This window comes from Balaenoptera musculus, chromosome 9 (genome assembly GCF_009873245.2).
Source record: "Balaenoptera musculus isolate JJ_BM4_2016_0621 chromosome 9, mBalMus1.pri.v3, whole genome shotgun sequence".
In the NCBI taxonomy this organism is placed as follows: Eukaryota; Metazoa; Chordata; class Mammalia; order Artiodactyla; family Balaenopteridae; genus Balaenoptera; species Balaenoptera musculus.
Window position 1 is genome coordinate 91,574,311 of NC_045793.1, and position 16,391 is coordinate 91,590,701.

Here is a 16,391-nt window from a genome sequence, read left to right on the forward strand (position 1 = left end):
CCCCCCAAGTCCCTCAGAATATAATTAACTTTCAGATGACAATGTATTTCATCTGGTCACTACGTTTCAAGCCTCAAGACCTTTCAAGTTTGAGAGACTGGTTTTCAGTTAATCTCAGGGGCCTGCTACTCTTCATCATTTTATTCTTTCTAGTGAGAGCCAGACCCATACAAATATAGACATTGATAATTTCAGAGATGCTCCAATCATAGAAATAGCATTTAGTATACATGTGTAACTGTAATAGTGATTACCAAATTATTACTTTTATTAAAACATTAATTCCAAATGTACAAACTTTATCTCCCTCTTGGCTTCTCCTTACTATCAACGCCAGGACTGGCCAAGACTGAACCACAGTGGTGAATGATGAAGACATGATGCCTTTGAAATTTTTGAATAGCACATAATCTGCAAAGCTTTAAAAATTTAAATTAACACAATCCATTTTGAGATAACTCCACAATTTACTATACTTTCTCAACAACTTGTCATCGTTTAACATTTATAAAACTTTGGGGAAAGCCAAAGCCTCATTGGAAGGATGAGTTTATATTCTGCATTGTACCAACATAGAACATTATGATTAATAATTGTGCCTTTTTAAGAAATGAAACTGAGTTATTTGTAGTGAGGTGGATGAACCTAGAGTCTGTCATACAGAGTGAAGTAAGTCAGAAAAAGAAAAACAAACACCGTATACTAACACATATATATGGAATCTAAAAAACAATGGTTCTGATGAACCTAGGGGCAGGACGGGAATAAAGACGCAGATGTAGAGAATGGACTTGAGGACACGGGGAGGGGGAAGGGTAAGCTGAGACGAAGTGAGAGAGTAGCACTGACATACATACACTACCAAATGTAAAACAGATAGCTAGTGGGAAGCATCTGCATGGCACAGGGAGATCAGCTCGGTGCTTTGTGACCAGCTAGAGGGGTGGGATACGGAGGGTGGGAGGGAGACGCAAGAGGGAGGGGATATGGGGATATACGTATACATATAGTTGATTCACTTTGTTATACAGCAGAAACTAACACAACACTGAAAAGCAATTATACTCCAATAAAGATGTTAAAATAAATAATAAAATAATTGTGCCTTTTTTTAAAAAAAGAAGATATCACCATTTGCATTACAGCATCTGTTATTTCTAGGAGAGGTGATAATCATAATCAAAATCTAGCAATTTTTTATTATGGAAGAGTATCAGTGATGACAAGTATACATAATAAACCTTGGAATAATTTGTGTTTGTTTTTTAATGATTCTATTATTCGAGAGTTTATTTTTTGGAGCACAGAAATTAAATATGATAAAGCAAAAAATAACAGCTGATACTAAGATTTTTACACTTCTATATTTAGCACATATTGTGAAAAAACAGTGAAGCATTACTCACTGCTTTAAAATTAACTTTGTATATAATATATTCCGAGCACACTAAATCACAAGTTCAATATATTGCCATGATGTGCCTAAGCAATGTATTTGAGCATTATAAATTGAAATGTTGTTGAAGCATGCTTTGTGAAGGATATTACATTTCCTTAGTCAAAACAGGGAATAAGCATTGCAGTATGACTATGTAATTGAAATATCAAAGATAGGAAAATTCAAAAAGAACATGTAATGCACATCTTTGATATTCTTTTGGCATAACTACTTTCAAAGCACGTTACTAAGCGTTAGGAGACTCTTGATATTTGAGATGGATATAATCAAAGACCTTCTGAACCTAAAAAGGTACAAATTCCACTAAACACATCCACTTCAGAAAAATTACTGGGTACCCAATGAAAAGAAGAAAACCGCAAAGCCTCATTAAAATGCAGGTGTTAGGTAGTTCTTTAAGCACTTGGTAGGTATTCAAAATTTTGCCTGAAAAATTATGAACTGCTTCATCATGGACCTTGCAACTTGTCAGTAGTCAAAGCTGTGACTGGTACACCCTTGAATGTCAAGAGGCTGCTCTAAATGTTTAAGAAAAGAATGACAAATGAAGAAATGAATTCAACAGATCTTCTAGGCACCATGCCAACATGAGACTTGTCACCTAAAAAACAGCATTTCTCCTGGACATTTCTCCTAGGGAAATGAAAACTTAAGTTCACATAAGACCTGTATACAAATGTTAAAGTAGCTCAATTTATAATCACCAAAAACTTGAAACAACCAAATTTCCTTCAACCAGTGAATCAATAAACAAAAGGACTTACCAAGTTCATTGAGACTCTGAGCAGCTTTTGTTATCTCTCTACTTCCCCCCTGCAGTTGTCCCTGGAGTCTCTTACTGAGATACAAGATGCGAATGATTCTCCGAAGCAAATCACAGGCGACCTGTGCAATGTTAAATAAGTAAAGTCAATCCACGAAGTTTTATTACTATGTGAATCTGTCTCTTCTTTCCAGATGCTAAAAATTCACTCATGTATTTTTTGTTTTCCACCCATCAGAAATCTAAATAATCACAAGTCTTAAAAAGCAGCATTTTACAATAAGCTCCAATTTATCCCAAAGAGAATTTGGGATTGAGGTGCTATGAAACCTAAGCACTTTTCTCCTCAGTCATAGACCAGTTTTCTTCTCTAGGCCAGTGGCTCTCAGTCTTGACTTCATATTAAATTCAAGTGTGTAGGGGGACTTCCCTGGTGGTCCAGTGGTAAAGAATCCGTCTTTCAATGCAGGGGACGCCAGTTGGATCCCTGCTCGGGGAACTAAGATCCCACATGTCACGGGGAAACTAAGCCCGCGTGCCACAACTAGAGAGAGAAAACCCGCACACCACAACTACAGAGAGAAGCCCAAGCACCACAACTAGAGAGAAGCCTGCGTGATGAAACGAAATATCCCGCGTGCCGCAACTAAGACCCGACGCGACCAAAAAAATAAAGAGAAAAAAAAATTCAAGTGTGTAGGTTCAAGAAGTTCCAATGCCCAAGCAAGACAGAGCCCTGACCAATTAAAGCAGAATCAGTATTTCTTTTAATATCCTCATGCAGTCCCTGTGTGTAGCCAAGGTTGACAACCACTGTGCTAGGGCTGCTTAGCTTCCTACTACTGTTTCCTACTGTTTCCAGTCCTAGTTCCTCTTTCCTAAGTCCCTAGGGGAACAGACTTAAAATGCCCAATTTCACTAGATCTTAAAGAATAAGCATGCCCTTACTGACATTTCCTAATTTTTTTATCATTGATAACAAATTGTAAAAGATAAAGTTATTAAAACAAACCAAAAAAACCCTATCATTTATATGTCACCTCTATTCCCTTTTTTGTTACCAGATCAAATAGTGGGTCTTAACCTATCCAAAAGACTAAGACATGAAATAAAGACTTGTGTATTTCAAGATACTTTATTACAGAGGCAATCCAGGGCAATTGCCTGGGGAGAATGAAGAGGGAGACTGATGGAGTAACACATATATAGTGACCTTCAGCTTCAGTGGTGATAATAAAGAAAAGAGAGACAGTCTATGCTGCTGCATCACCACCATCTCTGAATGGCCCTGAAGCTGGTTGAGAAGCAAGAACATCTCCCATGTAAGGAGGAAAATCCTAACTGGTAGCAATAAGAATTAAAAGCCCTAGGAAGACAGGGTCCCTGAGGCTTCAAATATAAACATTTTTTCTGAATGAAGTACACATACACCTCAGAGCCACACACAGCCACACTCATGCACACACAACATACACAAACATACAATCAAATACACACTTACAAACATATGTATATCAAAGGCAGCCAAGTATTAAACATGTTTACTTTTTACTGACTGCTTTTCTGAGTAACTGTAGTCTGAAGTACTTAAAATAATAAAAATGTCAAATAAGAATTTCTCCCTGTAAACTGGAAGATTTACGCATCTTAATCTTTAATTAAATTTTATTTATTTTCTGAATAGGTAATAGAAGCATATGATTCAAAATTCAAAAGATTAGAAGATAAAAAGTCATCCTCATATTTTTATGTCTCAACTGTGCACTCACCAAAAACAACCACTGTTATCAGTTTCTTGCTTGTCAGAATTATATTTTTAGATGTACCATTTGGAATGTAGAATCCCAAGCAATCATTCCTCTTGGATTCTAAATACATCATGAGGAGAAATAACAGATCTAATCACCAAGAACTGTCCTTCCAGAATTCCCAGTACCTACCCAATAAAGGATATGCCCTCAAACATGAAAGCTCTGAGTTTATTTCTAATGCTTTTCTGTTTAACCATACTTAATCTGTCACCAAGTCTTACTGATTATTCTTCTGTTGCATAACACAATGGCTATTTTACCTCTATTCCTACAAGCATCACCCTAATTCAAATCTTTATCACCTTCACCTTAACACTGTTGTCTCTTGGCTAGCTTTCTAGTCTCTTACTGAAATCCATCTTGCCAGATTTACCTTCTTAGAAACAGTTTTCAGCACTCCAGCCCCCTTTTTAATAAACCTCAGTGGCTCTCTACTAACAGATCATGTTACATCATCTTAGAATAGCATTTAATAAAATGCTCAGTCGGGCTTCCCTGGTGGCACAGTGGATAAGAATCTGCCTGCCAATTCAGGAGACACAGGTTCAATCCCTGGTCCGGGAAGATCCCACATGCTGTGGAGCAACTAATAGTTGTGGCCCATGCGCCACAACTATTGAACCTGCGTGCCATAACTACTGAAGCTCGCGTGCTTAGAGCCCACGCACTGCAATGATGAGAAGCCCCCACTTGCCACAACTAAGACCCAACGCAGCCAAAGCTAAATAAATAAATTTATATATAAAAAAAAAAATCCTCAGTCAACACGTCTTAGATAATCTGTAAGGCAGCAACTCTCACCATTTCCTAATATAGTTGCTTCCACTCCAATCAATTTCCTTTTCCTCCTTATTTTTCATTTCAGACTTTTATTATCAAATATATTATTCAGCACTAAAAAGAAATGATCTATCAAGCCATGAAAAGACACAGAGGAATCTTAAATGCATTTTACTAAGGGAAAGAGGCAATCTGAAAAGGCTACATACTATATGATTCCAACTATATGACATTCTGGAAAAGACACAACTATGGAGACAGTAAACAGATCAGCGGTTGCCAGGAGTTGGGGGGATGAAGAGTCAAGAGTACAGAGGATTTTTAGGGCACTGAAAATACTCCATATGATACTATAATGATGGATATATACCATTATACATTTTTCAAAACCCACAGAATGTACACCAAGAGTGAACTACGGACTTTGATAATGATGTGTCAATGTAAGTTCATCCATTGTAACAAAAGTGCCACTCTGGTGGCAGATGTTGATTAAGGGGGAGGCTATGCATGTGTGGGGCAAGGAATATATGGGAAATCTATATCTTCGTCTCAATTTTGCAGTGAATCTAAACTGCTCTAAAAAATTAAGTCTTTAAAAATATAGATTTAGATATTAAAATACAGAAAACTACATACAGAAATTATAGCTAGGGCTTCCCTGCTGGCACAGTGGTTAAGAATCCGCCTGCCAATGCAAAGGACACGGGTTCGAGCCCTGGTCCGGGAAGATCCCACATGCCTCGGAGCAACTAAGCCCGTGCGCCACAACTACTGAGCCTGCACGCTAGAGCCTGTGCTCCACAACAAGAGAAGCCACCGCAATGAGAAGCCCATGCACCACAATGAAGAGCAGCCCCTGCTCACCGCAACTAGAGAAAGCCCACATGCAGCAACGAAAATGCAATGCAGTCAAAAATAAATAAGTAAATTTATTTTAAAAAAAAAAGAAATTATAGCTAAATGAACTTGGAACTACCATGCAGATCAGGAAACAAAACCATGTCTGCCACTACAGAAGCCCTCCATGTACCCACTACCAATCACGACACCCTCCAGCCAACCTCCCTACTCCCCCAGCCTAATCAAGAGAGACACCATTCTGGCTTTTGTGGTAATCACTTCCTTACTTTCATTTATGGCTTTATCACTTAAGCATATATACCTAAATGCTGTAGTTTAATTTTGCCCTTTTTATTTTTATTTTTTTTAACTTTATTTTTTGCCTTCCTTGGGTCTTCGTTGCTGCGTGCAGGCTTTCTCTAGCTGTGGCAAGCAGGGGTTACTCTTCGTTGCAGTGCGCAGGCTTCTCATTGTGGTGGCTTCTCTTGCTGCAGAGCATGGGCTCTAGGCACGCAGGCTTCAGTAGTTTCAGCACATGGGCTTCAGTAGTGGCAGCATGTGGGCTCAGTAGTTGTGGCACACGGGCTCAGTAGTTGTGGCTCGTGGGCTCCAGAGCGCAGGCTCAGTACTTGTGGTACACAGGCTTAGTTGCTCCGTGGCATGTGGGATCTTCCCAGACCAGGGATTGAACCTGTGTCCCCTGCATTGGCAGGCAGATTCTTAACCACTGCACCACCAGGGAAGTCCTAATTTTGCCCTTTTTAAATCTAAATGGGTTCCTTTAGCATCTCTTTTTTGTCCTTTGCAATCTGTTGAATATATGGGATCATCTGTCCTATACAGTTTCCCACAGACTGGTTTTAGTTGATTGCCTTCCCCTAGTTTAACAAGTCCCTCTGTCTTCTATATTCCTTATACCTTAGTAGATGGATGTAGGCAGCTTCATCAGATACAGGTTTAATATTCTGGGCAAATTTATTCATTAGGTAGTAGTGTATTTATAACATATGTATGATTCTCTGTGTAGTTAGCAGCCATGATACTCAATGGCAAAATCTATTAAAACATAATGAATACAAAATGGTGATACTCCAGTTATGTCATTTTGCCTTTATTTGCTAGCTTATAAAACATCTCTATGAGAACAAACTTTACCTCATCTATATTAGTTTACCCAGTGGTACTGTTCACACAGAATAGTAAGAATAAACGCCAGATTCTTTCCATTGGTTTATCAGTTTTCAAAATTGAGGACTGCTTTCCTAATAGATACCAAAGATGAACAATTACTTCATTGTTTTGGATATCATTATGAACTCATAGATTTAAACATAATATAAAATACCAATCCACTGTAGCTCTTATCCTTATAGATGCTCACATTGTACCATTTTTGGCCAGTAGGAGCCTCTGAGGGTGATCACCTGTACTGATTTGCCTGAGACTGAGAGGTTTCCTGGGACATGGGACTTGCAGTGCTAAAACTGACATAGTTGGTTACCCTAGGGCCTCTCCAAGTTGGCTCCTGAAGCCTTTTATCATGACTCTAGTTAATAGTTATTGATACTTGCTTTGGTATATGGTATAAAAATATTCCAGGATCATTTTGCATATTTCATGCCCCAGATCTGGGATCAAAGATTTATCAAAGAATCCCTGATTTCTTTTAGAATTCAGCAGCATTTGAAGACCACATTCTGGGAACTAGGTTTGCTCATTTCTGAGACTTTTTGGTAGACATAGTTAGGAAATGTCAAAATTAAAATATCACATAAATATTCATTTGCTTGATTCCACAATACACATAAAACAGTCTCAGATTAACATTATACATATACATATGTATAAAAATATATACATATAATGTATATACCATTTTAAGATAAAATTAAAATATCTCATGAGTTCATACTGATAATTGCACTTAAAAATCAGGAGCACAGGGTGTTTACCTAATCTTCTAACTTACATCTATAAATTATTTCTTCCACACAGAGACTCCTGGCTCCAGAGGCATAAGAGATAACAGAATTAGAGTATTTAAAATTATTCATTTGCTTTGCTACACAATACAAACAAAACATTACCTGACTTCAAAACCAACACTACAGGGCTTCCCGGGTGGCAGAGGGTTAAGAACCCGCCTGCCAATGCAGGGGACATGGGTTCGAGCCCTGGTCTGGGAAGATCCCACATGCCACAGAACAGCTAAGCCCGTGCGCCACAACCACTGAGCCTGCACTCTAAAGGCAGCAAGCCACAACTACTGAACCTGCATGCCACAACTACTGAAGCCCGAGCACCTAGAGCCCATGCTCCACAACGAGAGGTCACCACAATGAGAAGCCCATGCACCGCAACGACAAGTAGCCCCCGCTTGCCATAACCGGAGAAAGCCCACGCGCAGCAACAAAAACCAGACACGCAGCCAAAAAAAAAAACCAATACTACAAACACAAATATGACTGCTGAAGACAGTTTAAAAAAACTGTTCTGCACATACTCTGCCCACAATGTTTTACAGTTGAATTTTATTTCTTTGTCAAAACATACAGCCATTCCACACTACTTTATCTCCCTCATTTAATCCTAGTTCTAATGCTCATCACTACTTTTTACTTTGCTGTTTCTCTACTCATTTTGATTGTCTCAAGTACATTGTCTATCAGATTCCTAAAGAAAGGGTCATAGGAGCAATAGTCCCTGGATTCTATGAGGATGGCTGTCTCTACGTCAAAATCAGTTTGGCTGCTGTATCAATTATCTTTTGCTGCATAAGAAACCAGCCCAAAACGTAGTGATTTTACATGATTTGTTCTTCCGCACAATTCTGTGAGTCAGGAATTTGGGCAGGGTTCAAGTGCTCCGTGTGGTATCCCTGGGATTACTCACTCTGCTGCACTCAGCTAACACCAGGCTTCACTCCCACTTCTGGTTGCCTCAGTGCTTCGCTACCTATCATCTACCCACGGCCAGCATGGGCTTCTCCATAGCATGACAGTCTCACAATGGCTGGACTTCTTACATGGACAGTGCCTTTCCCAGAGCAGAAACAAAAGCTGCTATGGGGCTTCCCTGGTGGCGCAGTGGTTGAGAATCTGCCTGCCAACGCAGGGGATGCGGGTTCGAGCCCTGGTCTGGGAAGATCCCACATGCCGCGGAGCAGCTAGGCCCGTGAGCCACAATTACTGGGCCTGTGTGTCTGGAGCCGGTGCTCCGCAACAAGAGAGGCTGCGATAATGAGAGGGCCGTGCACCGCAATGAAGAGTGGCCCTCACTTGCCACAACTAGAGAAAAGCCCTCGCACAGAAACAAAGACCCAACACAGCCATAAATTAATTAATTAATTAATTAATTTTTTTAAAAAAAGCTGCTATGCCCCCTGAATGCTAGCTCCCAAGCTAACCCAGCATCACTTCAACCAGCAGGGGTTCTCTGGTTTTGCTATCGTAGTTGCTCTATATGTTCTCGCAGTGTTTAGGAACACTGGCAACTTATGCTGGTGTTGTTATCTTTCTTCCTCCTTCCTTCCTAATATATTCATTTGTTTGGTGGATAAATATAAAGCCAGTAAACTAACTCATCATCCCATAGAACAATGTAGATAAAATTATTTGATATCGTATCAACTGAAAACTAAAAAGGACCCTACAAAAGTATACGATGAAAACCACGTACATGTAAAACATGAACATAAAAAAAGAGAAAAGGTTTTATGAACCATTTCTTCCTTCCTCTTTCCAACATCTTCTCAAACTTTCTTACTTATATAGTTTCAGTTAAAAAACTAAATTAAAAACTTCAAACTGAAGAGGGCAGACAGCAGAAGCAAGAAGAACTACAATCCTGCAGCCTGTGGAACAAAAACCACATTCACAGAAAGACAGACAAGATGAAAAGGCAGAGGGCTATGTACCAGATGAAGGAACAAGATAAAAACCCAGAAGAACAACTAAATGAAGTGCAGATAGGCAACTTTCCAGAAAAAGAATTCAGAATAATGACAGTGAAGATGATCTGGGACCTCGGAAAAAGAATGGAGGCAAAGATCGAGAAGATGCAAGAAATGATTAACAAAGACCTAGAAGAATTAAAGAACAAACAAACACAGATGAACAATACAATAACTGAAATGAAAACTACACTAGAAGGAATCAATAGCAGAATAACTGAGGCAGAAGAACGGATAAGTGACCTGGAAGACAGAATGGTGGAATTCACTGCTGCAGAACAGAATAAAGAAAAAAGAATGAAAAGAAATGAAGACAGCCTAAGAGACCTCTGGGACATTAAATGCAACAACATTCGCATTATAGGGGTCCCAGAAGGAGAAGAGAGAGAGAAAGGACCAGAGAAAATATTTGAAGAGATTATAGTCGAAAACTTCCCTAACCTGGGAAAGGAAAGAGCCACCCAAGTCCAGGAAGCGCAGAGAGTCCCAGGCAGGATAAACACAAGGAGAAACATGCCTAGACACATAGTCATCAAACGGGTAAAAAGTAAAGACAAAGAAAAATTATTGAAAGCAGCAAGGGAAAAACGACAAATAACATACAAGGGAACTCCCATAAGGTTAACAGCTGATTTCTCAGCAGAAACTCTACAAGCCAGAAGGGAGTGGCATGATATACTTAAAGTGATGAAAGGGAAGAACCTACATTCAAGATTACTCTACCCAGCAAGGATCTCATTCAGATTCGACAGAGAAATCAAAAGCTTTACAGACAAGCAAACGCTAAGAGAATTCAGCACCACCAAACCAGCTCTACAACAAATGCTAAAGGAACTTCTCTAAGTGGGAAACACAAAAGAAGAAAAGGACCTACAAAAACAAACCCAAAACAATTAAGAAAATGGTAATAGGAACATACATATCGATAATTACCTTAAACGTGAATGGATTAAATGCTCCAACCAAAAGACACAGGATTGTTGAATGTATACAAAAACAAGACCCATGTATATGCTGTCTACAAGAGACACACTTCAGACCTAGGGACACATACAGACTGAAAGTGAGGGGATGGAAAGATATTCCATGCAAATGGAAATCAAAAGAAAGCTGGAGTAGCTATACTCATATCAGATAAAATAGACTTTAAAATAAAGAATGTTACAAGAGACAAGGAAGGACACTACATAATGATCAAGGGATCAATCCAAGAAGAAGATATAACAATTATAAATATATATGCACCCAACATAGGAGTACCTCAATACATAAGGCAACTGCTAACAGCTATAAAAGAGGAAATCGACAGTAACACAATAATAGTGGGGGACTTTAACACCTCACTTACACCAATGGACAGATCATCCAAAATGAAAATTAATAAGGAAACACAAGCTTTAAATGACACAAGACCAGATAGATTTAATTGATATTTACAGGACATTCCATCCAAAAACAGCAGATTTCACGTTCTTCTCAAGTGTGCATGGAACATTCTCCAGGATAGGTCACATCATGGGTCACAAATCAAGCCTCAGTAAATTTAAGAAAATTGAAATCATATCAAGCATCTTTTCTGACCACAACGCTATGAGATTAGAAATCAATTACAGGGAAAAAAATGTAAAAAACACAAACACATGGAGGCTAAACAATACGTTACTAAATAACCAAGAGATCACTGAAGAAATCAAAGAGGAAATCAAAAAATACCTAGGGATAAATGACAATGAAAACACAAGGATCCAAAACCTATGGGATGCAGCAAAAGCAGTTCTAAGAGGGAAGTTTATAGCTATACAAGCCTACCTCAAAAAACAAGAAAAATCTCAAATAAACCATCTAACCTTACACCTAAAGGAACTAGAGAAAGAAGAACAAACAAAACCCAAAGTGAGCAGAAGGAAAGAAATCATAAAGATCAGAGCAGAAATAAACGAAATAGAAACAAAGAAAACAACAGCAAAGATCAATAAAACTAAACGCTGGTTCTTTGAGAAGATAAACAAAATTGATAAACCATTAGCCAGACTCATCAAGAAAAAGAGGGAGAGGACTCAAATCAATAAAATCAGAAATGAAAAAGGAGAAGTTACAACAGACACCGCAGAAATACAAAGCATCCTAAGAGACTACTACAAGCAACTCTATGCCAATAAAATGGACAACCTGGAAGAAATGGACAAATTCTTAGAAAGGTATAACCTTCCAAGACTGAACCACAAAGAAATAGAAAATATGAACAGACCAATCACAAGTAATGAAAATGAAACTGTGATTAAAAATCTTCCAACAAATGAAAGTCCAGGACCAGATGGCTTCACAGGTGAATTCTATCAAACATTTAGAGAAGAGCTAACACCCATCCTTCTTGCAGAGAGAGGAACACTCCCAAACTCATTCTATGAGGCCACCATCACCCTGATACCAAAACCAGACAAAGATACTACAAAAAAAGAAAATTACAGACCCATATCACTGATGAATATAGATGCAAAAATCCTCAACAAAATACTAGCAAAGAGAATCCAACAACACATTAAAAGGATCATACACCACGATCAAGTGGCATTTATCCCAGGGATGCAAGGATTCTTCAATATACGCAAATCAATGTGATACACCATATTAACAAACTGAAGAAGAAAAACCATATGATCATCTCAATAGATGCAGAAAACGCTTTTGACAAAATTCAACACCCATTTCTGATAAAAACTCTCCAGAAAGTGGGCATAGAGGGAACCTACCTCAACATAATAAAGGCCATATACGACATACCCACAGCAAACATCATTCTCAATGGTGAAAAACTGAAAGCGTTTCCTCTAAGATCAGGAACAAGACAAGGATGTCCACTCTCACCACTAGTATTCAACATAGTTTTGGAAGTCCTAGCCACGGCAATCAGAGAAGAAAAAGAAATAAAAGGAATACAAATTGGAAAAGAAGAAGTAAAACTGTCACTATTTGCAGATGACATGATACTATACATGGAGAACCCTAAAGATGCCACCAGAAAACTACGAGAGCTACTCAATGAATTTGGTAAAGTTGCAGGATACAAAGTTAATGCACAGAAATCTCTTGCATTCCTATACACTAATGACAAAAAGTCTGAAAGAGAAATTAAGGAAACATTCCCATTTACCATTGTAACAAAAAGAATAAAATACCTAGGAATAAACCTACAGAGGGAGACAAAAGAACTGTATGCAAAGAACTATAAGACACTGATGAAAGAAGTTAAAGATGATACCTACAGATGGAGATATATACCATGGTCTTGGATTGGAAGAATCAATATTGTGAAAATGACTATACTATCCAAAGCAATCTACAGATTCAATGCAATCCCTATCAAATTACCAATGGCATTTTTTACAGAACTAGAACAAAAAATCTTAAAATTTGTATGGAGACACAAAAGACCCCGAATAGCCAAAGCAGTCTTGAGGGAAAAAAGCAGAGCTGGAGGAATCAGACTCCCTGACTTCAGACTATACTACAAAGCTACAGTAATCAAGACAATATGGTACTGGCACAAAAACAGAAATATAGATCAATGGAACAGGATAGAAAGCCCAGAAATAAACCCACGCACCTATGGTCAACTAGTCTATGACAAAGGAGGCAAGGATATACAATGGAGAAAAGACAGTCTCTTCAATAAGTGGTGCTGGAAAAACTGGACAGCTACATGTAAAAGAATGAAATTAGAACACTCCCTAACACCATACACAAAAATAAACTCAAAACGGATTAGAGACCTAAATGTAAGACCGGACACTATAAAACTCTTAGAGGAAAACATAGGAAGAACACTCTTTGACATAAATCACAGCAAGATCTTTTTTGATCCACCTCCTAGAGTAATGGAAATAAAAACAAAAATAAACAAATGGGACCTAATGAAACTTCAAAGCTTTTGCACAGCAAAGGGAACCATAAACAAGACGAAAAGACAACCCTCAGAATGGGAGAAAATATTTGCTAACGAATCAACAAAGGATTAATCTCCAAAATATATAAACAGCTCATGCAGCTCAATATTAAAAAAACAAACAACCCAATCCAAAAATGGGCAGAAGACTTAAATAGACATCTCTCCAAAGAAGACATACAGATGGCCAAGAAGCACATGAAAAGCTGCTCAATATCACTAATTATTAGAGAAATGCAAATCAAAACTATAATGAGGTATCACCTCACACCAGTTAGAATGGGCATCATCAGAAAATCTACAAACAACAAATGCTGGAGAGGGTGTGCAGAAAAGGGAACCCTCTTGCACTGTTAGTGGGAATGTAAATTGACACAGCCACTATGGAGAACAGTATGGAAGTTTCTTAAAAAACTAAAAACAGAACTACCATACGACCCAGCAATCCCACTACTGGGCATATACCCAGAGAAAACCATAATTCAAAAAGACACATGCACCCCAAAGTTCATTGCAGCACTATTTACAAGAGCCAGGTCATGGAAGCAACCTAAATGCCCATTGACAGACGAATGGATAAAGAAGATGTGGTACATATATACAATGGAATATTACTCAGTCGTAAAAAGGAACGAAATTGGGTCATTTGTAGAGACGTGGATGGATCTAGAGACTGTCATACAGCGTGAAGTAAGTCAGAAAGAGAAAATCAAATATCGTATATTAACGCATATATGTGGAACCTAGAAAAATGGTACAGATGAACCGGTCTGCAGGGCAGAAATTGAGGCACAGATGTAGAGAACAAACGTATGGACACCAGTGGGGGAAAGTGGAGGTGGGTGGGGTGGTGGTGTGCTGAATTGGGCGATTAGGATTGACATGTATACACTGATGTGTATAAAATGGATGACTAATAAGAACCTGCTGCTGTACAAAAAAATAAATTAAATAAAATTGAAAAAACCACTTCAAATTGAAAAGTTAATATGTGCGTGACTTAAAAAATTAAAAAGTGAAATGATAAAAAGTTAAAAATATTAAAAAGATAAAAAAACTTATATGTAGGTATGTGAATTATACCTCAATAAAGCTGTTATATTTTTGAAAACGTATGATTAAAAGTGTTAAAAACTTATAAGATTTGAAAGTTTAAAATCTCATTTTCTTACATAATGTTGAAGTTTAAAAAATTTAAATATTCTATGTAAGGGATAATAAGCTCTTAAAAATTTCTTTCTGAAAAACTCTGAGGCAGTTCATAAGCAAACAATGTTACTATAAAGAGCTAAGATAGAGATGATTCTTGGGATGATAATTAAATTCAACTCCTGTATTCATGTATATAGATGAAGTCAGAAGCTTCTGCTCAAAGAAAGAAAAGGCTTTCTGCAAAGAGAGTGAAATGGGGATAAAAAGCAAAAGAAATTAAATGTAGAAGTACTTTCTTCTAATTGAGGGTACAATCATAGGGATTTTACGTTCAAGGCAAAAGCAACTTCATAGCTATTTCTTTCTTGCTTTCTTATACCACATGCATTTAAATGAATTAAGATCTCAAAGAATAAAAAGATTAAACAGAAACATTAAAGTTTCCCCAAAGTTCAAAATGGAAATGTCTAGTCAAAGTGAACAGAATAAAAATGGTTAAAACATAAATAAACTTCCAAAGAGCCCTTAGACTTCAAAGCAGTCTGAATGGCAACAAATTTCTAAGATGAACTTCCTTCCTAAAGGTAAGACTGCATATGAGTCAATTCAGGAAAAATTAAATACTGGAAATAAAGATATCAAAATGTACCTAGACATTTTTCTTTTTCTTTTCCCTCCCCTCCTTTATAATAATTTGACCAAAGTTATTCAACTTAGTTGCCCCTATACAGTAGTGCAATATTTTTTACAATAAGAGTATAGAAAATTAGGGCTAATATTAGGGCTAAAATTAATAATATTTAACAACAATAATAAATATAAAAAGTGTTTATCTTAAACACAAACAATCCTGACCTCTCACGCTTACATAACCATAAAAAATAAAAGCCTTCAAAAAAGAAACTATCACAGCTTCATAGAAATGCAGCATTTTAGAGCTGGAAGAGAATTCACAGATCCAGTCCAAACTTTCACTGTAAAAAGATACTAAACCACCATGACCGCAACAACAAAAATGGTAATCATGTAAAGTGAAATACGTGTTACTAACTTCACTCTGGTAAGCATTTCACAGTATATACATGTACCAAATTATCACATTATGCATCTTAAATGTACACGTTATACGTCAATTGTATCTCAAAGCCAGAAAAAAAGATAACTAAAGTTTGTTCATGAAGCTAGAAGGATGAAGAGTGAAGTCAGGTCTCTTAACTCCTAGTCCAGTGCTTTCATCTGTGCTTCATCAACCTAGATTTGATTTTAATTTTTCTACCTACAAGCAAGTTTCTGAAAAACAGGAACTGTATTTTCTACTTTTTTATGAATCAAAAGCACAGAATACTAAATTTAGAGAAAGAAATTCTGTTTTATCTTAACACTGCTGCATAATGGCTATATGAACTTCAGCAAGTAACTCGTAGAACCTCAGTTTACTCACCCATAACTGATGAGATATGTAACTTCTAAACATAATTATTGAATTAGAATACTTAAAATTTTTCATACATTTTAAAGTCCCACATACACATGAAAAAAAATTTTTTATCATGAATACATACCTAGCTAGGTGGTAAAAATAAATAAGATTCTTAAAACTTACCGTCAAAAGATTGTAGTAAACAAAGGCAAAAAAAAGAAGTGCATGATTCTGACATGTTTAAGATCTGGAGTTGAACGCAAAGAAG

The 16,391-nt window shown here is 37.4% G+C and overlaps 1 protein-coding gene across 1 annotated transcript in view; it reads right to left on the reverse strand.

The window, feature by feature from the left end:
• The window catches only part of COG5 (component of oligomeric golgi complex 5), a 281,556-nt gene that overhangs the window by 242,391 nt on the left and 22,774 nt on the right, over positions 1–16,391 (reverse strand). Inside the window, exon 6 of the mRNA XM_036862985.1 lies at positions 2,224–2,344. Coding sequence (XP_036718880.1) covers positions 2,224–2,344 — 121 coding nt within the window. The remainder of the gene's footprint in view (positions 1–2,223; positions 2,345–16,391) is intronic.